The sequence below is a fragment of the Rhincodon typus genome, unplaced genomic scaffold, assembly GCF_021869965.1.
Source record: "Rhincodon typus isolate 14 unplaced genomic scaffold, sRhiTyp1.1 hic_rhity00002814, whole genome shotgun sequence".
In the NCBI taxonomy this organism is placed as follows: domain Eukaryota; kingdom Metazoa; phylum Chordata; class Chondrichthyes; order Orectolobiformes; family Rhincodontidae; genus Rhincodon; species Rhincodon typus.
The window spans coordinates 1-24,975 of NW_025968452.1; the positions used below are offsets into that span (position 1 = coordinate 1).

The 24,975-nt window shown below is 42.2% G+C and overlaps 1 protein-coding gene across 1 annotated transcript; it reads left to right on the top strand.

Moving 5' to 3' along the window:
• Positions 1 to 5,578: 5,578 nt before the first annotated feature.
• Positions 5,579 to 22,848, top strand: LOC109935157 (receptor-type tyrosine-protein phosphatase alpha-like; the record flags this gene model as incomplete). Its single annotated transcript, XM_048593419.1, has 3 exons — positions 5,579 to 5,665; positions 9,014 to 9,087; positions 22,712 to 22,848. Coding segments are annotated over exons 1-3 (291 nt in total), but the record flags the coding sequence as incomplete, so codon positions are not given.
• Between the last annotated feature and the right edge of the window lie 2,127 nt (positions 22,849 to 24,975).

A 24,975-nucleotide genomic window follows, 5' to 3' on the forward strand; every position in this document is an offset into this window, starting at 1 on the left:
ATTACAGGAAAGATGTGGAAGCTTTAGAGAGGGTGCAGAGAGGATTTACCAGGATGCTGCGTGGACTGGAGGGCTGGTCCTAATGAGGAAAGGTTAAGGGAGCTCGGGCTTTTTTCATTGGAGCGAAGAAAGATGAGAGGTGACTTGATAGAGGTTTACAAGATGATGAGAGGCATAGATAGAGTGGATAGTCAGAGACTTTTTCCCAGGGCGGAAATGACTATTACGAGGGGGCATAATTTTAAGGTGATTGGAGGAAGGTATAGGGGAGATGTCAGAGGTAGGTTCTTTACACAGTGCGGTGGGTGTGTGGAATGCGCTGCCGGCAGATACTTTAGAGACTTTTAAGCGACTCTTGGATAGGCATGTGGAGGATAGTAAAATATAGGGTATGCAGGGTAGATTGATCTTAGTAAGATAATAGGTAGGCACAACATCATGGGCTGAAGGGTCTGTACTGTGCTGTACTGTTCTATGTTCTATATGCCTTCTTAACTATCCTATTCCCATGCTTGGCTGACTTCAGGGATCTGTAAATATTTATCCCAAGATCCCTTTATTCCTCCAAGCTACCCGGTGTCCTACCATTCATTAAATACTACCTTATCTTGTTTCTTATTCTGAAGTGCATCACCTTGCCCTTATCAGGATTAATATCATCTGCACTGGTCTGCCCATCTGACCAATCCATCTATTATCTTTCTGTAATCCACAACCATCTTATTCATTATTAACCACTCTACCAATCTTGGTGTCATCTGCAGTTTTACTTAACATTCCCTCCACATTTTCATCTATATCATTTATGTCTAAAACAATGAGGGTCGTAGTACTGATCCTTGCGGTACATCACTGGACACTGACTTCCAATCATTCAACCAGCCTTCTACCACTACCCTTATGGTCCTATTGCTAAGCCATTTTCTGATCTAGCTCATCAAGTTTCCCTGAATTCCAAATGCTTTACCCTTCTCAATCAGTCAAAAGCTTTACTAAAATCCATATAAGTACATCAACTGAACTTCCCTTATTGACACATTTGATCACATTTTCAAAAATTTCTAACAAATTTGTTAGGCATGATCTTCCTCTGACAAAGCCATGCTGACTGTCCTTAATTAACCCATGCCTTTCCAAATGTGTACTAATTCATTCCTTCATAAATTTCTCCAATAGCATTGACATGAGACTCACCAATCTGTAATTTCTACGTTCATGCCTACCGCCCCTCTTAAAAAGTGAAGCTACATTTTCCGTTCTCCAGTTCTCTGACACTTCCCCTGTGACTGGAAAGGAATGAAAAATTTGTGTGAGGGCCCAATGTGCGGTGCCCTATCTGACTGCAATATTCCAGCTGAGTCTGAAGTAGTGAGATAATGCGGTGTAGAGCTGGATGAACACAGCAGGCAAGCAGCATCAGAGGAGCAGGAAAGCTGACGTTTTGGGTCGAGACCCTTCTTCAGAGTCTGAAGTAGTGTCTTGTATACAGTCAACTCCTTCTTCCTCTACCACCTCCAGCACGACGCCCCACCTGACACACATTCCCCTCACTTTCCTTGTCACAGCAGTTCACAGGGACCATTCCCTCCAGGCCGCCCTCATCCACTCCTCCTCCAATTCCAACACCTCCCATGCAGTCTTAGAAGGTGCAAGAGCTGCCTTTATTTCCTCCCGCCTCATTATCCAAGGCTATCAACACACCTTCCAGGTGAAGCTGTGATTTACCTGCACTTCACTCAATGTAGTCTGCTGGAATCGCTGCTCACAACGTGGTCTCCTGTGAACTGGTAAGCGCAGATTGGGCGATCGCTTGTGAAACACCAACATTTTGTTTGCCAAAAAATGACTCCCAGCTTTGTTAGACCATAAGACGTGGGAGCAGAATAAGTCCATTCAATCCATCATGTCTGCTCTGCCATTTGATCATGGCTGATATATTTCTCAACCCTATTCTCCTACCTTCTCTCTGTAACCCTTAGGGAACCTATCTATCTCCGTCTCAAAGACACTCAAGTGACTTAGCCTCGACTGCCCTCTGCGGCAATGTTTTGCACAGGTTAACCACCCTCTGGCTGAAGAAATTCTTCCTAATCTCAGTTCTAAAGGGTCGTCGTTTCACTCTGAGGTGTGCCCTCAGGTCCTTTTTCACTCCTACAAGTGGAAACATCTTCTCTGTGCCCTTTCTATCTTGGCTTGTTGGTACTCTGTAAGTTTCAGAGATCCTCCCCCTCCTTCCTTCTAGACTCCAAGTACAGACCCAGAACTCACAACCACTCCTCATATGACAAGCCCTTCATCCCCAGTCTGATCCTTGTAAACTTCCTCTGGGCCCCCTCCAAGGCCAGTACATCCTTCCTTAGATACAGAACCCAAAACTGCTCACAGTATATCAAATGCAGTCTGACCAGAGCCTTATACAGCCTCAGCAGTACATCACTGATCTTTTTTTCTAGCCCTCTTGAAATGAATGCTAACATTGCATTTGCCTTCCTAACTGCCACTGAACCTGCATGTTAACTTTGAGAATCCTGAACTAGGACTCCTAAGTCTCTTTGTGCTTCAGATTTCCGAAGCCTTTCCTTGTTTAGAATATGTGATGTGGAGGCGCTGGTGTTGGACTGGGGTGGACAACGTCAAAAATCAGAAGGCACCAGGTTATAGTCCAACAGGTTTATTTGAAAACAGAAGCTTTCGGAGTGTCGCTCCTTCAGGTATTTGAAAACACAAGCTTTTAGAGTCTCGTTCCTTCTTCAGGGAGCGAGATTCCGAAAGCATGTGTTTTCAAGTAAACCTGTTGGAGTATAATGCGGTGTCATATGATTTTTGACCTTGTTAAGAATATAGTCTGTGTGTCTTCTTTCTATCACAGTGCATAACCTCACACTTCCCCACATTGCATTCCATCTGCCACTTCTTTGCAAACTCTCCTAGCCTGAGCAAGTCCTTTTAGAACATGAGAGCAAAAGAAATAGGAGCAGGAATAAGCCATCTAGCCCATTGAGCCTGCTCTGCCATATCTTTTTTGTGGACTTAGCTCCACTTACCCGCCTGCTCACCATAACCCTTAATTCCTTTGCTGTTCAAAAATCTATCTTTGCCTTAAAAACATTCAATGAGGCAGCCTTAACTGCTTTACTGGCAGGGAATTCCACAGATTTACAACCCTTTGGGTGGAGAAGTTCCTCCTCAACTCAGTCCTAAATGTGCTCCCTCTTAGTTTGAGGCTATTCTTCCTAGTTCTAGTTTCCCCTGCCAGTGGAAACAACCTCCCTGCTTCTATTTTATCTATTCTGTTCATAATTGTATATGTTTCTGTAAGGCCCCCCTCATTTTTCTAAATTCTTCCCTGCTTCCTCAGTGCTACTTGTCCCCCCACCTAATATGCTAACTTCCTACTTCTCAGTTGTCATTGAGCCTCCTGGTCAGTGCTGATCTTTCTCCTCCTGATCTTCGGGGATGTGTAGGTACTGGTGTTGGACTGGGATGGATAAGGTTAAAACTCTCACGACACAAGGTTATAGTCCAACAGGTTTATTTGAAGACACAAACTTTCAGAGTCTCATTCCTTCAGATGTCAGTGAGAGGGGTAGCATCAGACACAGAACTTATAAGCAGAAGATCAAAGGGTCGTAGAACTGAAGCGGTGTTGTACAAACCTAAGATGGCTGTTAAATCTTTAATCAGTTAGAAAGGATTAATATGCAAATTACCGAATTTATTTCAAGTCACTGTCCCGAGATAACTAAAGGTTTAATCACTTTCCTCAGCACACCAGAAGTGATAACACAGGTCTGACAATGCAGTTTAGGTGAGGCCTTGTTTAGAATCTGGCTCCAAGTCATTGTGGACCTTCTAGTTTGAGGCTGCTGTCATCCCCTGGCCTTCCCTTTTACCCTCTGGTTCATGGCCTCTACTGCTCATTGCCTCCCTGATTGTTAAAGAACCTTTGTCTTTCTGAACTCCTGGTTCTTGTCTCTTACTCTCAACCTCCACCTCTTGAATCCTTGCTGTGAGCTTATGCCAGTGGTTACGAATCCTGAGATTTTGTCTTGTTTTATCTTGTATATAGGCCAAGTTTGTTTATTTGCGGAATGCTTAAATTCAAAGGTCTCCCATTTCCCTGCCCCCAAACTAACTCCTTAATGTGTCTTAAAGTGACTGGCAAATGTTTGGATGGTTTATGAGTACGGCTGTGTGCGAACACATTACTACTATTTATATCTTCAATTAAAATATATAACACAAAAGCAAATAATTTTGCTTAGTTTGCTAAAATACTTTTCTTTGTTGTGGTCAAAATGTTTGTTGGGCTTCTGTTGCAGCTAATTTGAACAATATTCTCTCTTATTCTATCAACTGGAATTAAAAGTCTAATGATGACCATGAAACCATTGTCGATTGTCGGAAAAACCCCTGTTTTGAGAAGGAAATCTGACATCCTTACCTCGTCTGGCCTGCATGTGACTCCAGACCCACAGCAATCTGGTTGATTCTTAACTGCCCTCTGGGCAATGAGGAATGAGCAATAAATGCTGGCCTTGCCAGATTCACCCACATTCCGTGAGTGAACAAAAAGGAAAACCACCACAAAAAGGAATTACTGCGTAAAAACTACATACTATAATAATATTTGCAAGAAATATTAAGTGAATATGTTTTATGAATAAAGTGAGAGGATTGCATCCATATTGTAAGTTAAAACCGCTGAACACCGACAAGCGTAGCAGAGAGATGGTCTAATGTAGGTGCACTCAGGCCATTGCTCAATTCAGCCCTGTTTATAGGGACTGTATCTTGGTCAGCTGCCTGAAACATGGATTGATCCTATGGATTGATTAGTTGGGGCCCTATCATGCATTGAAGGACCTGTAGGGGAATGATGGACTAAGCAGGTGACACTTCTGCCACTGCTCTTAAAGTAAGGTGATAGTTCTACCCTAGTACTTTAACTGACTAAATTAACCTTCCTGTGGGGCAAATCAGAGCAACAGTTGCTCATATGTCAGGAGTCATAGCAATCCCCTCCACCATCTTAGAATTTTTTTTTCTGATGAACTGCTAGTACATTGTCTATTGAGACATGACGGGTACTTGCAGATCTTGAATCAATTGAAGCCCAATTTTATGCATTCCATTCAAACATATGTTATCTATATTGCTCTGAGTCTCAGTTATTTTCTGTTTTGATGGCTCACATTTGAATTGGCTGAATGCAAGACATGACAGACTAAATCAGTTATCGGAGTTAAGGAGTTGTCTCACTGGATTACTGCTTTGATAGTGTCAGTATGAAATGGAGCTTTGAGTTGTGTATGTACTAGCCCATCAAAACAAAGTCAGTTAATTGTTAAGTATTATTACAGCCAAATTATCTCTTCTGCTTCAGGTGAGCAATATATATTTGTGATCCTGCAACCATTTAAGCAACGATTCTGTATTGATTACAGATTGTTCTGTTAGTATCGGTCATTTTGTGTTTTAGCATGAGCTTACTGAGATTCTCATTCAGGCTATTTGCAGCATTGTCTTGTCCATCTGCTCATAATCTATATTCTGAGTAATGTCTTCTTTTTGTTACAGATGAAATGCCCATTATCGCTGTAATGGTAGCCCTCTCGTCACTGTTGGTCATCGTATTTATTATTATAGTTCTGTATATGCTGAGGTAAGTGAGTGCTAGCTTACAAGCATGTTTGCTGTTTGGATCAAGTTTAAAAAAAACATTTGTACGTATGATGCTTCTAATTTAATGCTTAACAAACTTTTTCTCGGTGTGACCCTCTTTTAATAGTTAATGGTCGGCATGTCAACAGTTTGAATGGCAAGGTGGATAGGGATAGGGGAGATGAGGCGTGGTGGTGGCAGTTGAGTTGCGTGTGCAAGTGTTGATAATTTTTCACCAACAATTTTGCTGGTTCTGGAGGCAGTAATTGGGCCTTGAGTTCCTTCCTTTAGGAAACGCACTCTGAATCAAAGCATGAAAATAAATCATACCCCACCCATATGTCATTGGGCCTTGGAGCTAATCTCAGGACTGTGTTGCCAGAGTCCCCAGTTGCCGTTGTAACCTTGAGGGAGGGGGTGATACTTGGCCCATGAGTCCATCATGGATCACGACTCATAGTTTAGGGACCCCTATTTGATCTAATTCTAATTGATCAGTGTCATATTTCTATTCATTCACCTTGGTGTGAATTCTGAACTGATTTTTTTCCAGTGCTACTCCTAAGTAATTATTTTGGCAGCATTTTCTCTAATTCCTTTTAATATCTAATTTCTGTGAGGTTTTATGCCATTGACCTGCATTTAGATAAATTTGAAGTAGATGGTAAGTTGTCAGGCAGGAAACAATAGTGGTAAACTGTCCTTTTTTTCTCCTTTGGAAGGAGATTCACAGTGATGTTCCCTATAGGTAGGTCAGCATTTGGAGCACTGGTTTCCATGACAAATATTAATGGGTTTAGATTTTGGTCCACAGATGCAGCTTCAAAACTGAACACACAGCATGGCAATATTGTGAACTTTGAGAAGCATAGTGATGGACTTTGAGGACTGTTTGGTGGACTGGGGAGACATGGCGGATAAAATTTAGCGCTGAGATGTGCAAAGTGATACTTTGTGGTAGAAAAAAAAAATTAGCGAAGGTAGTATGTAATTAGGGGCTCTGTTTCATGGTTTGGGCAGGGGCAGAGGGACCTGTGGTATATGTGCATAAATTGTTGAAGTTCACAGGGCAGGTTGAGGTAAAGGCTAATAAGGCGTACATGATACTGGACATTTTAAATAGAGACATAGTCTACAAAAGAAAGGAGATTATGATGAACCATTATGAAACACTGGATTGGCCTGGAGTATAGTGCCCAGTTGTTTAGGAATGCATTAGAAACGGTGCAGATAAGTTTTACGAATAGTTCCAGTGATGAGAAGCTTCAGTTGCATTTACAAATTAGAGAAGCTGTTGCTGATCCCCTCTGAGAAGAGAAAATTTGAAGGAGATTGGGTAGAACGATTCAAAATTGTGAGGTATTACAACAGTGGTTAGAGAGAACTCATCCTTTGGTGCAGGCTCAAGAATCTAATGCAGTGAGTGGTTAAGATCTGGAATGCACAGCTAGGACTTATAGTGGACAGTTTTCATTCATGACTTTGAAACAGGAATTGGGTAAGCAGCTAAAGGCAAAAGGAGCTGTCAGTTACGTGGTGGGAGTAGGTGAAGTTTTCTTGCAAAGAATTAGTACAGGCCCTACAGGCTAAATAGTTTACTCCAGAACTGTAACCATTCTTTTGTACTAAATGATGAAAAATCAAAATAAAAACCGAAAGAACTGCGGATGCTGTAAATCAGGAACAAAAACAAAGTTGCTGGAAAAGCTCAGCAGGTCTGGCAGCAGCTGTGAAGGAGAAAACAGAGTTAACGTTTTGGGTCCGGTGACCCTTCCTCAGAACTGATGAAAAATCAATGCTGTATTGAACTTGAGCATATCGAGCTACTAGGCTGTGAAGTCAGTGGCTGTTCTTAGAGAAGAATCTTAACATAGAGCTATTTTCAAAAGTTTGTAGAAGCGCATATGTATGTCAAAACTGAAATAAGGCCAACTATGATATATCTTGAGATAACAAGGTGTAGAGCTGGATGAACACAGCAGGCTAAGCAGCATCAGAGGAGCAGGAAAGGTGATGTTTTGGGTCTGGACCCTTCTTCAGAAACGTCAGCTTTCCTGCTCTTCTGATGCTGCATGGCCTGCTGTGTTCATCCAGCTCTACACCTTGTTATCTCAGATTCTCCAGCATCGGCAGTTCCTGCTATCTCTAGCAAATCGTGCCGAGAAGGTGAGTTGTTATCTGCTTCAAAATCAGAAATTTCTGGAAAAACTCAGCAGGTCTGGCAGCATCTGTGGAAGAAAGCAGAGTTAACTTTTTGGGTCCAGTGACCTATCTTCAGAACTTCAGAAAAGGAATGGGTAAAGGTCAGCCTGGGAGAATGAATAGCTAATGGGACCATTAATAGCTGATAATAGGTTGTCTGTGGTAGCAATCTATGCGATAGCAAGACCTGGCATTGAGGGTTTGGGGGTGAGGACAGGGAAGAAGGTGTTTTTTTTTGTCTGTCCAACTATTTTTCTCTCTCTCTGGACTCCATCTCCAGCTATTATTTACTCCTTCCTTCCCTTCCACCTTCAGCATATGTACCTAGGTTCAGTCAGTTCTGAAGAAAGGTCAATTAGTTACATTCTCAAGTAACTCCAATAGATTTGTTGAGCATGTGTTGCCTTAGATAAATCCATGCTGGCTTTATTTTTTATAAATACTTTCCAAACGTTCTTTCATTACATCTTTTATAACAGGCTCTGAGCATTTTCCCCACTATTGATGCTGGGCTAACTGCACTGTAATTCTGTTTTTTCACTGCCTCCCTTCTTGAATAGTGGGTTTACATTTGTCACGCTCTGACCTGGAGGAAATGCTTGAAGTTTATAGAATGGATGGATCCCTTTATTTCCCTAATTGTCTTTCTGTCCCACTAAGCTCCAGCTCCACCTATTGCTTACTCCTTTACCCCTCACCCATTGTCTTCAACATATATGCCATCTTTTCCTAGCTACCATTAGTTCTAAAGAAAGGCCACTGGACCTGAAATGTTAACTCCACTTTCTCTCCACAGATGCTACCAGACCTGCTGGGTTTCTCTAGCATTTTCTGTTTTGTGTCAGATTTTTGCTTCTGCAGTTATTTGGGTTTTTGTTCTCTGCTGTATGTATTTCTGTTCAGTCATTGATTGCAAGATGCTTTTACCAACATCACTTTCATCAGAAAACTTCTAGATTTTATTTACAAGCTTATCAAGTGGGAAACTACAAATATAAGTTTTCCCCCTTTCCCATATGGCAAAATACATTGTGAACCACTTGTGTTCTTTTCCATGACTGTATTATCGAGCAATTTATTTTTGTAAAAGAAATTACAATATGATGCATTGCATTAATTAGTAACTTTGTGGAATTCATCTCTTCAGGTTTAAAAAGTACAAGCAGGCTGGAAGTCATTCAAATTCTTTCAGGTTATCCAATGGCCGAACAGATGATACAGGTAGGTTGCAAAGCCGGCAAAATAAAATGCAAAAATGGTGCTGATGTAGAGTTACAATTTGTAAAATCTGTAAAATGACTTCATGAAAGTCATGATGTTGAGGTGCCGGCATTAGACTGCGGTGGACAAAGTCAGAAGTCAGATGACACCAGGTTATAGTCCAACAGGTTTATTTGAAATCACAAGCTTTTGGCGTGCTGTTCCTTCATTAGGTGAAACTGCACCCACAAGGGAGCAGCATTCTGAAAGCTTGTGTTTTCACATAAATCTGTTGGACCACAACCTGGTGTCGTGTGACTTTTGACTTGGATTTCATGGAAGATCCTAAGAGACTTCATGTTATTTATCGTTGGTACTGATGTTGCAATAATGATTCTTCAGTGTGTAATCTTAAACAGATTTTTGATTGACAAGGGCATATGGTGTTTTGGAGGAAATGCGGAAAAGTGGAGTACAGGTTACAGTCAGATCAACCGTGATCATCTTACATTGCTGAGCTGGTTTGATGGAGCAAAAAGCCGACTCCTACTTTTATTTGTTATCATCTTAGAAAATGACACTAGCTTTGGTTGTCAGTGGTGATTGTTCTGGAAGCTCTCAAAGTTGATCAGGCATCATGGATATATCCTGATAAATTTCTGGGGACAAAACAGGGAACAGTAGTCTTGCTTCATGTGATTTTAACAGAACATGTTATGGCTTCTTTTTGTGTTATTCTGAACTGAACCATCACTCCACTACTGTTCATGAATGAGGTGAAGATTTTTTGTGTGTACACATGATGTTGTTTTGTTTTCTCTCATGGCTGTGAGTCAAATACTTGTGAGGATTGAAGGGTAATACAGCAGCAACTTATATTTGTATTACACATTTATGTAATAAATTATTCCAAACATTTCACAGGAGTAGTACAAAGCAAAATATTGTGTAAAGCAAAATTGGTGACTTTAGCATTGATGGCCAAAAGCTTGGTCATGGTTTACCTTAAAAAAAACAAGAGAAATCGAGAGTTGGGAGGCTTAGAGGGAATTCCAAAGCTTAGGGGTGAGGCAGCTGAAGGCACAGCCCTGATTGCCTGGTCAATCAAAATCCAGCATGCTGACGGCCCTAAGACCTTGAGAAATAGAAACAGGAGTACGTCGTTTGGTTCCTCAAGCTCGATCTGCCAGTCAGTAGGATCATGGCTGATCGGACACGTCTCACACCCACTTCCTTGATGTTTCCCTAAAACCATTGATTTCCCCACTGATCAAGAATCTTGTTATCTCAGCATTAAGTATACACAATGACTGTGCCCCCAGTCTGTGGCAAGGAGTTCTATAGATTCTCAATTTTATGAGAGAAGAAGTTCCTTGTCATCTCAGTCTTAAATTGACAGAAGTAGAAGAGCACAGATATTGCTGAAAGTTGTGGGGCTGGAGGAAATAGGGACAGGACAGACTACGGAAGGATTTGGAAATGAGTATGAAAATTATAAAGTTAAGGTACTGTTTCACAGGATGATAATGAGTATTAGCAAACATCAGCTGAGATAGTAGCTAGAGAACAGAATTTGGAGGTAACAAGGTGTAGAGCTGGATGAACACAGCAGGCCAAGCAGCATCAGAGGAGCAGGAAGGCTGACGTTTTGCGCTCTACACCTTGTTATCTCAGATTCTCCAGCATTTGCAGTTCCTACTATCTCTGAAACAGAATTTGGAGGAGCAGTTTTTCCATGTCTTAATTTTGGAAAATTTGTTCTGATCTGAACTGGATGTTGGATAAACTGTCTGATAATTTGGCGATAGTATCAGAGTTCAGATTGATAATAGCAAGCTTGGAGTCATCAGTGTACATGAGAAAATTAACACTTTCAGTTGTTGAGACAGCATTCAGATGAGAAGCCAGAGGAAGCTGAGGATAGATCTTTCAAAGATACCAGAGTTAATGATATGTGAGTGACCATAAGATGTAGGAGCAGCCCATTGAGTTTGCTCCGCCATTGAATGAGATCATAGCTGATTTGATAATCCTCATTTCCACTTTCCTGCCTTTTCCTATTATTCCCTTACTGATTAAAGATCTAAGCCCTGAGTATACATAATGACCCAGCCTCAACTATGCTTTGCAGTAAAGAATTTCACAGATTCACTACCCATTTAGTGAAGAAAGTCCTTCTTTTCTCTTGTCTTAAATATTCAACTCCTTATTCTGAGATTATGCCCTCTGGTCCTAGACTTTCTCACAATAGGAAATAACCTTTCCACATCTACCCTGTTAAGTTTGCGAAGAATCTTGTATATTTCAACAAGTTTGCCTCTCATTCTTCAAAATTCCAATAAGTACAGCCCAATGTACTCAACCTCTCTTCATAAGAAAATCCCTCCATACTTGGGATCAACCGAATGAACTTTCTCTGAGGTTCTGAAGAAGGGTCACTTGACCCAAAACGTTAGCTCTGATTTCTCTCCACAGATGCCGCCAGACCTACTGAGCTTTTCCAGTAATTCTGTTTTTGAACCTTCTCTGAACTGCCTCCAATGCCAGTATATTTTTCCTTAGGCAAGAGGACAAGAACTGTTCACAGTATTCCAGTGTGGTCTGACTTGTGCTTTAAGATGTAGAATCAATCTGAGTAAAAACAAAAAGTAGCAAGGGAAAGAAGTCCCTGGTTGGAGAAATTTAACTCTATAAGAGCAGTTCCACAGCAGGAAACACTATAAATTAGGAAATCCTGAGGGCTTGAAAGAAAGGCAGAACAATAATTATGATTTAATGATTTAATATGGATATAGACTGGATTAGTCAAATTGGCAAGGGTAGCTTCGAGGGAGCATTTGGAGAGTGTGTTATTGATTATCTCTTGGAACAATGTGCTGGGGAACCAAATAGGGAAGACACTATTCTGGATTAGTGTTGTGTAATGAGATGGGATTAGTTAATGATCTCATCGTAAAGAATCCTTGAGGGACAAGTGCTCACAACATGTTAGAACTTGAAATTCAGTTGGAAGACAAGAAACTGGAGTCCCACAATAATATGTAAAATAAATAGGGAGAAGATACGTGGAGAGGAGACAGACAGGTCAAAGAGGCGGGGATGGAACCAGTAAAGGTGAGTGTAGGTGGGGAGTTAGGGAGGCGATAGGTCAGTCCAAGGAGGATGGACAGGTCAAGGGGGCGGGATGAGGTTAGTAGGTAGGAGATGGGGGTGGGGCTTGAGGTGGGAGGAGGGGAGAGGTGGGAGGAAGGACAGGTTAGGGAGGCGCGGACAAGCTGGGCTGGTTTTGGGATGCGGTAGGGGGAGGGGAGATTTTTAAGCTTGTGAAGTCCACATTGATACCATTGGGCTGCAGGGTTCCCAAGCAGAATATGAGGTGCTGTTCCTGCAACCTTCGGGTGGCATCGTTGCGGCACTGCAGGAGGCCCAGGATGGACATGTTGTCTGAGGAATGGGAGGGGGAGTTGAAATGGTTCGCGACTGGGAGGTGCGGTTGTTTAGTGCGAACTGAGCGTAGACGCTCTGCAAAGCGGTCCACAAGCCTCCGCTTGGTTTCCCCGATGTAGAGGAGGCCACAACGGGAACAGCGGATGCAGTATAACACATTAGCAGATGTGCAGGTGAACATCTGCTTGATGTGGAAAGTCTTCTTGGGGCCTGGGATGGGGGTGAGGGGAAAGGTGTAGGGGCAGGTGTAGCACTTCCTGCGGTTGCAGGGAAAAGTGCCGCATGTGGTGGGGCTGGAGGGGAGTGTGGAGCGGACAAGGGAGTCACAGAGAGAGTGGTCCCTCCAGAAAACAGATAAGGGTGGGGAGGGAAAAATGTCTTTGGTGGTGGGGTCGGATTGCATCTTCTGTCCGCCTCCCTCCTCTCCCTATTTATTTCAGAACCCCCTTCCCCTCCCCCATTTCTGAAGAAGAGTCTAGGCCCGAAACGTCAGTCTTCCTGCTCCTCTGATGCTGCTTGGCCTGCTGTGTTCATCCAGCTCTACACCTTGTTATCTCTTTCCCATAATAATATGCTTGTTTTAAACAAAGTTAATTACATCAGCATGGTTTGGTCCTAGTGAACTGGGCAGAAAGACAAAGGTAAGGTAGTTGATGTGTAGTGGCAGATGTTTAAGGAATTATTCAATTCTTCCCAAAGAAAATATATTCACAAGAGGAGGAAAAGTTGTAAGAGGTGGAAAAGCATCCATGGGTAAGTAAGGAAATTAAAGATAACATTAAGTTAAGGTAAGGCAAAAGTTAAGGCATGCCATTATTGGAAAGGTCAGTGGCAGGCTGGAGGATTGGGAAACTTTTACCAACAAAGCGTTGCTTTAAAAAAGGTAATAAAATGGACAAACGTTGATTATGAAAGAAAACTAGCACAAAATGCAGAAATGAATCGCAAAAGTTTCTATCAGTACATAAAAAGGATGAGAGAAGCTGAAATGAATGTTGGTCCCTTAGAGTCGAGACCAGGGAGTTAATAATTGGGAGAAACAGAAATGGTAGAAACTAAATCAATATTTTGTCTTAGTTTATACTGGCCACTAAAACCATCCCAATAGATAATGCAGAGGCTCATAGTAAAGAAGGAACTTAAAACAGTCACCATTGCAAGGAGGAAAAGTATTAAGCAAGCTATTGTTATTAAAGGCAGACCAGTCCCTAGAACCTGATGGCCTACATCCTAGAGTCTTACAGGAAGTGGGAACAGAGGTGGTGACAGCATTGAGTATAATATTCTAAAATTTCTAGATTCTGGAAAGGTGTCTGGATTGAAAAAAATGCTAATTTCATGCCCTAATTCAAAAAAGAGGAGGAAGACAGGAAGTAGGAAACCACAGACCAGTTAGTTTAATGTATGTTGTTGAGGAATTGTTTGAATCCATTATTAAGGAAGTAATGATGGGACGTTTGGAAAGTCAAAACACAATCCATCAGAGTCAGTCTGTACAAGACATTGGTGAGATCACGTCTGAAGCACTTTATACAGTTTTTGACCCTTGAGGAAGGATGTAAGTACATTAGAGGCAGTTCAGAGAAGAACATAGGACAGTACAGCACGATGTTGTGCCAACTTTTACCCGAAACCTAAGGTCTATCTAACCTCCACCGCTACCTTATACTATCATCCATATGCCTATCTAATAGCCGCTTAAATGCCCCTAATGAGGCCGACTCCACTACCCTCTCCGGCAATGCATTCCACGCCCCTACCACTCTCTGAGTAAAGAACCTACCTCTGACGTCTCCCCAATATCTACCTCCGCTCACTTTAAAACTATGACCCCTTGTAAAAGCTACCTCCACCCTAGGAAAAAGTCTCTGGCTGTCTACTCTATCTATACCTCTGATCATTTTGTACACTTCTATCAAGTCACCTCTCATCCTTCGTCGTTCTAAAGAGAAAAGCCCTAGCTCTCTCAACCTTTCCTCGTAAGACCTTCCCTCCATTCCAGGCAACATCATGGTAAATCTCCTCTGCACCTTTTCCAACGCTTCCATATCTTTCCTGTAATGAGGTGACCAGAACTGGACACAATACTCCAGATGTGGCCGAACCAGGCTTTTGTATAGCTGGAGCATAACTTCGTGGCTCTTGAACTCAATCCCTCTATTAATGAAAGCTAACACACCATACGCCTTCTTAACAACTCTATCCACCTGGGTGGCAGCTTTCAGGGAACTGTGAACATGAACCCCACGATCCCTCTGCTCCTCCACAGTGCCAAGAATCTTTCCGTTAACCCTGTATTCTGCTTTCAAGTTTGTCCTTCCAAAATGAATCACCTCACACTTTTCAGGGTTAAACTCCATTTGCCACTTCTCAGCCCAGCTCTGCATCCTATCAATGTCCCTTTGTAACCCAGAACAGCCCTCCTCACTGTCCACAATGCGACCCACCTTCGTATCGTCTGCGAACTTGCCAATCCACCCTTCCACGCCTTCATCCAAATCATTTACAATAATCACAAATAGAAGAGAACCCAGAATAGATCCTTGTGGTACACCACTCGTAACTGAGCACCATGTTGGATATTTTCCGTCCACTACCACCCTTTGTCTTCTAAGGGTCTGCCAATTTTGAATCTAATCTGCCACATTTCCCCCTATCCCATGCCTCCTTACCTTCTGCATGAGCCTACCATGGGGAACCTTATCAAACGCCTTACTTAAATCCATGTATACCACATCCACTGCTCCACCTTCATCCACGTGTTTGGTCACCTCTTCAAAGAATTCAATAAGGTTTGTGAGGCATGATCTACCTCTCACAAATCCATGCTGACTATCACGAATCAAACTGTGCCTTTTCAAGTGACCGTAAATCCTATCTCTCAGAGCCCTTTCCAATAATTTGCCCACCACTGACTTAAGACTAACTGGTCTATAATTTCCGGGGTTATCCCTGTTCCCTTTTTTGAACAAAAAAGGTTCATTAGATTAATTCCAGAGATGAAAAGCTTGTATAAGGATGTAACATAGAGCTGTTTAGGCTTAAACTGGCTCAAGCTTAGAAGAATAAAAGGTGATTTTTGAGATATGTGAGTTGCTAAAGGGGATTAACAAATTAGATGTGGAGCATATGGTGCCCCTAGGATGGAAACCGTCGGGTCCTGAGGATTTGTCACTCTTCAGTTCCATTAATATTCTCACGTTTACTTTGGTTAATTTTATTCAGTCCCTGTCCTGATCCACTGTTCATTTCCTCTGGACTTCCGATGAGCTATCCTCCTCCTCTTCTGTAAATACTGAGGCAAAGTTATTTTTGTGGCTAGTTCATGCTTTTCACTTTCACCCACTGCATTCAATCATGTTATGATCACCAAATGATAAATGTTCACACATAGATAGGTTACTCATTAAATTCAGCTTGTTACTAAATGAAATATTGCTTGCTCCTTGTTGCATTCAGGACATATTGCTGTAAGAAACTATCCTGGGCACATTCCAGAAATTCACTACCTTTCCGATAGGTGCTTCTCTGCTTCTCTCAGTTTATGTCAAGGTTAAAAGCCCCTATTGATACTACTCTGGCTTTGCTACATATTTGCCTAATTTCTGCAGTTATGCACTTTTGAGCTGCTACGAGCGGGTCTACACACAACAGCAGGCCAAGCAGCATCATAGGAGCAGAGAGGCTGACGTTTCGGGCCTAGACCCTTCATCAGAAAAGCTGGAATCGCAGGGAGAAATGCTTCTGAAGGATCTCAATACCATCTGGCCCAGCACTAATGGAGGTAGCTGTTCAATTGAGTCTGTGGGAAGTGGTAAAAGGAACCAAAAAGAGTGCAAAGTGTATTCAGATCAGCCACTGCAGATGCATTTGTTCATGACAGTATCGGTAAGAGTGGCCACCACACAGTCCTCAATAGAGATGAAATCTGGTCTTCAGACTGAGAATACCCTCAATTGTGTTGTATGGCACTACCATCATGCTAAATGGGATAGATTTCAAACAGATCTAATAACTCAAGACTGGGCATGCATGCAGCGCTGTGAGCTATCAGTACTAGCGGAATTGTACTCTCTCAGATCTGCAACCTTAGGACCTGGTATATTCCCCACTCAACCATTGTCATAAAGCCAGGGAATCATCCCTAGCCCAATGTAGGGTGAAGGGGTGCGTGCCAGGAGCCAGCACTCTTAAAAATGAGGTGTGATCTGGTGAAGCTACAGTGCAGGACAGTTTCATACAAGCAATATAAGTAGCAAATGAAAGATAGGAAACTAAGCAATTCCACAATGAACACATCAGATGTAAGCTCTGCAATTTTGCCACATCCAGTCATCAGTGATGGTGGACAACCAAACTGCTAACAGGAGGAGAAAGCACAAATTCTCGTATCCTCAGTGATGGAGGAGCCCAGAACATCAGCACAAGAGATAAGTTTGAAGCATTTGCAAAAATATTCAGCCAGAAGTGCTGAGTGGATGATTCTTTTTGACCTCCTTAACATCGCATATGTTAATTTTCAGACTGTCCATGTGATATCAAGAAACAGCTGAAGACACTAGATACTGAAAAATCCAAGGGCCCTGACTGCATTGTGGCAATAACAGTGAAGACATGCTTCAGAACTTGCTGTAGTCCAGCCAAGCTGTTCCACCACAGCCCCATTGGCATTTACCGCACAATATGGAAAATTGCCCTTATATGTCCTGTACACAAAAAAACAGCATGAATCCAACCTAGTTTGTTAGTGCCTGCCTGTCTCCTCTTGATCATCTCTGAACTGATGGAACAGTAGATTCTTTGGAAATAACCTGCTCACTGACACACATTTTGGTTCCATTAAGGGCACTCAGCTCTTGGCCTCATTAAAGCCTTTGTCTAAAAATAAGCACCTAGGAGTGGAAGTATGCCATTCAGCCTAAGTCTGATCCTCCATTCAGTGATATCACAGCTAATCTGGTAATGTTCAGCTCTACTTTCCTATCTTTTCCCTGTCACCCTTGATTTCTTTACTGTCCATCTCAGCCTCAAATATATTTAATGACCCAGCCACGAAAGCCCTCTGCAGTAAATTTACAGTGGCTACAAGAGCAGGTCAGAGGCTCAGAATTCTGCAGTGACTAGCTCACCTCCTGACTTCCGAAAACCTGTCCACCATAAGGCACTAGTCAGGAATATGATGGAATACTCTCTACTTGCCTGGAGGAGTGCAGCTCCCACAACACTCAAGAAGGTTGACATCATCCAAGTCAAATCAGCCTCTTGAATGGCGTCTGATCCACAAACATCAACTCCCTCCATCACTGTAGTAGCAGAAATTCACAAAGGCTGTGTAGACAGCATCTTTTAAACCCATGACCATTGCCATCTTGAAAGACAAGGGCAGCAAATTTATGAGAACACCAAAACTTCCAAGGTCACAGCCAGCACCTTTCCTTGCAATCGCAGGAGACACTACACTTGCCCCTACACCTCCCCTCTCGCCTCTGTCCAAGGCCCCAGACAATCTTTCCAAATCCACAGGGATTCACCTGTACGTCCTCCAAACTCGTCAACTGTGTCCGTTGTTCCCTACGTGGTCACCTCTACATCAGTGAGACCAAGCGCAGACACGGTGACGGATTCACAGAGCATCTGCGCTCTGTATGCTATAATCAGCAATACTTTCCAGCTGCCAACTATTAAAAGGCATCTGGATGTGTATATGAATAGGAAGAGTTTAGACAGATATGGGCCAAATGCTGGCAGATGGTTCCAGATTAATTTAGGATATCTGGTCAGCATGGGCGAGTTGGACTGGAGGGTCTCTTTCCATGCTGTAAATCTCTATGACTCTGTGACCTGGTAGAAGGGTCTTCATGCTCAGAATAGAACTGACTTGGAGGAGCCGCCTGTGTGAATGGATACAATTCTTTGAGAACACCTGTCAGCAAGAGGAATTTTGGAGAAGGAACCTGAAACGGGAATTCCAGTGATCTCAAGGCCAAGGACCAATTCCATCCCCCCTCCACCTGCCCCGAAGCACCTACGAAATGCATGGTCAGGGGCGTGGCTCTAAGATTGGGCACTTCAGCCATCCAGGAAAACACAAATTCCATGACCAGTGACGCAGAATACCCTTGGATAATCATACTACTTAGCAAGTGATTGCCAACAAACTGGTGCAAATGACAGGTCAGGCTGGTCTGTGGACTACCCTAGAAATAGCTTTCATTTGCATTTTGGGCAACAGAAGAATTTTTTTAATCTTTCATGGTATATTTGTATAGGAGGGTGGGCCAGCATTTATTGCCCATCCCTGGATGTCGTTGAGGTGCTGGTGAGCTGCCACCTTGACCTGCTGCAATCTGTGTGCTGTAGGTAGACCCACATTGCCGTGAGATGGAATTCCAGGATTTTGATCCGGCAAATGCAAATGAACAGCGATATATTTCAAGCCAGGATGATGAGTGACTTGGAGGGGAACTTGCAGGTGTTTGTTGTTGCCGCATATCTGCTGTCTTTGCCCTTAATAGACAGTCATTGATGTTTTTGTTTGGAAGCTGCTGTTTAAGAATTTTTGTTGAATTTCTGCAGTGCATTTTGTAGATAGCATACACTGCTGCTGAGCATTGGTGGCAGAGGGAATGAATATTTGTGGATATGGTGTCAATCAAATAGGCTGCTTTGTTCTGGATGGTATCAAGCTTTTTAAGTATTGTTGGAGCTGCACCCATCCAGGAAAGTGGGAGTTATTCCATCACACTCCTGACCTGAGCCTTGTGGATGATGGACATGCTTTGGGGAGTCAGGAGGTGAGTTACTTGTTGCAGTATTCCTAGCCTCTGACCTGCTGTTGAGGCCACTGTATTTATATGAGCCCAGTTGAGTCTCTGATCAGTGGTAACAGCCTAGATGTTAATAGTGGGCACTTCAATAATGGTAATGCATTGAATTCCAAGGGCTGGTTGTTAGATTTTTGAGGACAAACTAGCAAGTAACATAAAAATAAATAATGAGTTGTTTCAAAGATATCAAAAGGAAGGGAGTGGCCAAACAGAAATCAGATCCCTTAGAAAATGAGGCTGGGGCAATTATAGTGGGACATCGGAAAATGCCACAAGAGTTCAATGTATACTTTGCATCAGTCTGATATTAAAAGACACTAATAATATTCCAAAAGTAGTAAATAATCAATGGACTGAAGTGGTGGTGTAAGGAAATAAAGAGAATAACTATCAGTAGCAAAACTCATGAGGCTAAAGGCTGATAAGTACCTTGGACCTGATAGGTAAAATTATAGGATTTTAAAGGAAGAAGCTACAGAGAAAGTGGATGCACTGATCGTAATCTTCCAGGATCCCTTGGATTCTGGATAAGATCCACTGAACTGGGCATCCTTATTCAGAAAGGAGACATTAAACAGGTACTGTTGACCAGTTCACTTAACATCTGTCATTGGGAATATGTTAGCGTCTGTTGTAAAGGATGCAATAGTAGAATATTGTGAAATACATAATATAATCAAGCAGCATCAACATGACTGCATGAGAGGAAATCGTGCCTGATGAATTTATTGGAGTTCTCTGAGAAGGTAGCAAGTGGGATAGGTAAAGGGAAAACAGTAGATGTAATATATTTGACTTTTCAAAAGGCATGCAGAATATACTGCTCATGAGCCCAGAGTGTTGAAGGTGGTATATTAGCGTGGAAGACAGAATTAGGAGTAGGATGCTCTTATGGGATGGTACCCTGTGACTAGTAGAGTGCCACGAATTAGTGCTGGGGTCGTAATTGTTTATGATACAAATTAATGGCTTGTTAGGGAGGGAATTCCAGGATTTTGACCCAGCGACAGTGAAGGAATGAGTTATTTCCAAGTTAGGATGATAAGCGTCTCGGAAGGGAACCTGCAGGTGGTGATATTCCCATGCATCTGCTGCCCTTGGCCTCTAGGTGGAAGTGGTTGTGGGTTTAAAGGTGTTATCTAAGGATGTTTGGTGAATTTCTACAGTGCATCTTGTGCGTGGTGCAGTCTGTGTACCCATGGTGCTTCTGAACTTGGCGGTGGATTGACTGAGTGTCTGTGGATGTGGTGCTAATCAGTAGGCTGTCTATTGCTTAGTTTGCAGATGACACCATCAGTAGGGTTAGGTTGGAAGACAAGTGGTGAGGATGACACAGTTTGCAGCAGGATATTGCCAGATTGAGTGAGTGAGTGAGTGCAAAAATGAGAGGTAAGGCACTTTGGCAGAAAGAATAGAAGAGCTGAATATTATTTAATTTTCTTTATTATCCACATAACTTATCCTGTTGTGCTTCTTGATTTTAATTGTCACATTGATTGTCACTTCCATTGGGAGGAAGAATGGCAACAAATATATGGGAACACCACTACCTGCATATTCCCCTCCAAGCCACTCACGATCCTAACTTGGAAATATATTGCCGTTCCTTCACTGTCACTGGTTCAAAATCCTGGAATTACCTCCTTAAGGGCACTGAGGGTCAACCTATATCATATGGACTGCAGCGATTTAAGAAAACAGCTCACTACCATCTTCTCAAAGGAAACCAGGGACAGGCAACAAAAAATAGTTGGCTAGCCAGCGAGTGAATAAAAAAAAGCACCCAGAACTTCATTGGTATTCATGTGCTTGTCGAGCATATAATTCCCCAAGTGATCACCTATTTCATCGACTGCTTTGGCTGTTCAACATTTCTTGAATAATTTGACAGCAGCCTCCATTCTGATTCTATCACAGGCTTCTAATATCCACTCTCACAGGACTGCTAACAACCTGTATGCTGCCTTCCTTGGTGAATATCTTCTCTCATCCAACATCAGTCATTCCACTTTTTTCTTGTTTTATCCTTGAAGGATTTGTTTAGAGAGACCGTCAATAGTTGATCAAAGCTGTTTAAATCACTGGGAATCACTGCAGTATCACTGATTTGCAATCTTACTAAGGAGTAGTATTGATTTGAATGTAAGATTATCCATTTGCTATTTACCCAGTCAGAAGCTCCAAACATTCTTCAGCCATATTTTCAAGCCATCTACATCCATCCATTCCTTATCACGAATGTGAAAAACTACTCCTTTTGGGAATTGCCATTTTGGAAAGTTTTTTTTACATTTTGACAGTCACCATTGTTTTAAGTTTTGTTCCATTGGCATGCACAGCAGCATAACCGAAGTTGTGCTCGTTAACATTCATTCATGAGAGTTTCATCTATGTTCTCAATACAAACCACTCTCTTTCCATTTTTTTTTGATGTTTAATTGTAAAGCTCTGAAGTGTGACTAACCTGTCATCAAGTTCTGCTGGGAGATGCCAGAACATCTTGGTTTTCTTGTCACAGTGCAGAATTGTTTCTCTACCTCTGTACCAGACTTAGCTTCTTTTCCTTGTACCATTGGAGCAAATTGATTGCAACAGTTCAAAAAGGCAGTTCACCATCACTTTCTGAACAATACCTTGGGATGGGTAATGAAAGCTGACCCAATTTTCTTGCTTGTTTGAAGGTGAAGATTTGAATAGATCCTTTAGAAACTGAGTCCACATTGTTCATTTTCATTGACATATTTTACTGCTTGATCTTCCAACTACATCTTTCAACCAGTAAGTATTCCTCTGTTTACACATTACTTCAGCATTTGCTCAGGCTATGTGAAGAGCATTCTCCAATCTGTGTTCTTCTCATATTCTAATACCTCATAGCTGCTGAGCAACTATTTGTCTGCTGTGTAATCTCAGTCATTTTACGTTTGAACTGAGCTGCATATCCAGCATTCTTACTCTTTACTAGTGCGTGACATGCACAAACACAAGGTGCTGAACGGTTGCCTTCAATGGTATGCTATTCTCTGATTGCATTAAGTCCATTTGCTCTAGAATCAGTTTGACTTCAGTGATGAGTTTGAATTTTCTGGTTTAAGGTCAGAATTCAACAAATACGTGAGATGTATGAGAAAATGAATGATTTTTTTTGGCCAAAAGGCAAGGATCCAGTTTGAAAGTAGATTGACTGTTACGTAAATATTTATGGTATTTTAGTTCACCTAAAGCTTGTATTTCCGAAGGCCTACCAGCTTTGTTTGCAATTCTGAGTTCGTCATTTTAAAAGTACAAACACATTTTTTTCAACAGAATGCCTTACGTTTAATTCCAATATTCTTTGCTTATTTCGATAATTTAAATTTTATTTCATGTAGAGCTCCAGAGCATGCCACTGCTTGCCAGGTCTCCAAGCACCAATCGAAAGTATCCGCCACTATCTATTGAGAAATTGGAAGAGGAAGCTAATCGACGAATGGCAGACGACAACAAACTTTTCAGAGAAGAATTTAATGCAAGTTTCTCTAGTTTAATTTATTATGGCTACTACACCCTAAGTTTCATTGTCTATTTTCCTGTGATCTGAGAGTATGTTACATTATCCTACCTCATGCATGTCTTCCTGTCTCAAGACATTGACATAGTTGAATAGATTATTCTTTTCCGGTGCCTGTCTTCTGTTGTGTAGCTTAGTGGAACATTTGTAACCTAGCTTGATTCTTATTGAATCATGCCTTGGAATAGTTTTCTGGAGTCCCATAGCAGTTGATCCTTGATTTGGTCTTTTCCTCTCCTACTTGTTGTCCCCCTCATAGATTTTATTCAAAATCAGAAGCAGCATAAAAGAGGATAGTTGTAGTTGTTGGAGACCAATCATTTCAGCTTCAGGACCTCACTACATGTATTCCTCAACTGCTCCTGATATGGAACATAGAACAGTAGAGCGCAGGAGTAGGCCCTTGGCTCACAATGTTGTGCTGAATATGACACCAAATTAAACTAAGCTCTTCTGTTTGCCTTTGGTCCATATCCTTCCATATTCATGTGCTTATCGAAAAATTCCTTTAACACCCCTCACAGCTACCCCTGGCAGCGCGTTCCAAACTCCTACCTCTCTCTATGTAAAAAAATACTTGCCCCAACATCTCCTTTGCACTTTCCCCTTCTCACCTTAAATGCTTGCCCTCTAGTATTAGACATTTCAATTCTGGGAAACAGATTCTGACCGTCAGTCCTATCTATGCATGTCATAATTTTACAGACTTCAAGTCTCCCATCAGCCGCTGAATTTCCAGAGAAAAGAACCTGACTTTTTCTAGCCTCTCCTTATAGCTCATACCCTGTAATCCAGGTAGCATCCTGGTAAACCTCTTCTGCACCCTCTCCAAGGCCTCCACATTCTTCCTGTAATGAGGTGACCAGAATTGAATGCAATACTCTAAATGTGGCCTAACCAAAGCCTCATAAAGCTGCAACATGACGTCTTGACTTTTGTACTCATTTCCCCAACCGATAAAGGCAAGCATGCCATACACCACTCTACCACCCTATCTAATTGTGTGGCCACTTTCAGGAAGCTATGGACTTGAACACCAAGATCCCTCTGTACATCAATGCTGTTTACGGTCCTGCCATTATAACTGTACGTTTTTCCTTAACATTTGATCTCCCAAAGTGCAGCACCTCACACTTACCCAAATTAAACTCCATCTGCCATTTCTCCACCCACATCTGCAACTGATCTATAGTCCACTGTGTCCTTTGACTACCTTCTACACCATCCACAACCCCATCGATCGTTGTAATCAGCTGCACACTCACTAACCCACCCATCTACTTTTTCATACAAGTCAGTTATATGTATTCAGAAACAGAAGAGGTCCCAGTAAGGATCCTTACCAATACCAAAAATCATGAACCTCCAGCCAGAAAAATATCTTTCTACCACTATCCTTTGACTTCTATGGGCAAGCCAATTCTGAATCCAAGCGGTCAAGTCACAGTGGATGCCATGCATCTTAATCTTCTGGATGAGCCTACCATGAATGACCTTGTCGAAGCCTTACTAAAATCCATGTAGACAAAATCTACTGCTCTACCCTCATTGATCACTGTTGTCACCTGCTCAAAAAAATCAATCAGTTTAATAAAACATGACCTGCTCTGTGCAAAACCATGCTGACTTTCCCTAATTCGGTCATACTTGTTCAAATGTGCATAAATCCTATCCCTAAGAATTCTCTCCAGTAGCTTCCCAACCACCGATGTGAGACTCGCCGCTCTATAGTATCCTGGATTATCTCTATTTCCCTTCTTGAACAGAGGAACAACATTAGCTACTTACCAGTCCTCCGGACCTCTCCAGTGGCTAGCGAGGATACAAAGATCTTGGTCAAGGCCCCAGCAATCTCCTCTTTTGCCTCTCTCAATAACCTGGGTAAATATTATCGGGGATAGTAGGAACTGCAGATGCTGGAGAATCTGAGATAACAAGGTGTAGAGCTGGATGAACACAGCAGGCCAAGCAGCATCAGAGGAGCAGGAAAGCTGACGTTTCGGGCCTAGACCCTTGAAAAGACCCTCAGAAAAGACCGTTTTCTGAAGAAGGGTCTAGGCCCAAAACGCCAGCTTTCCTGCTCCT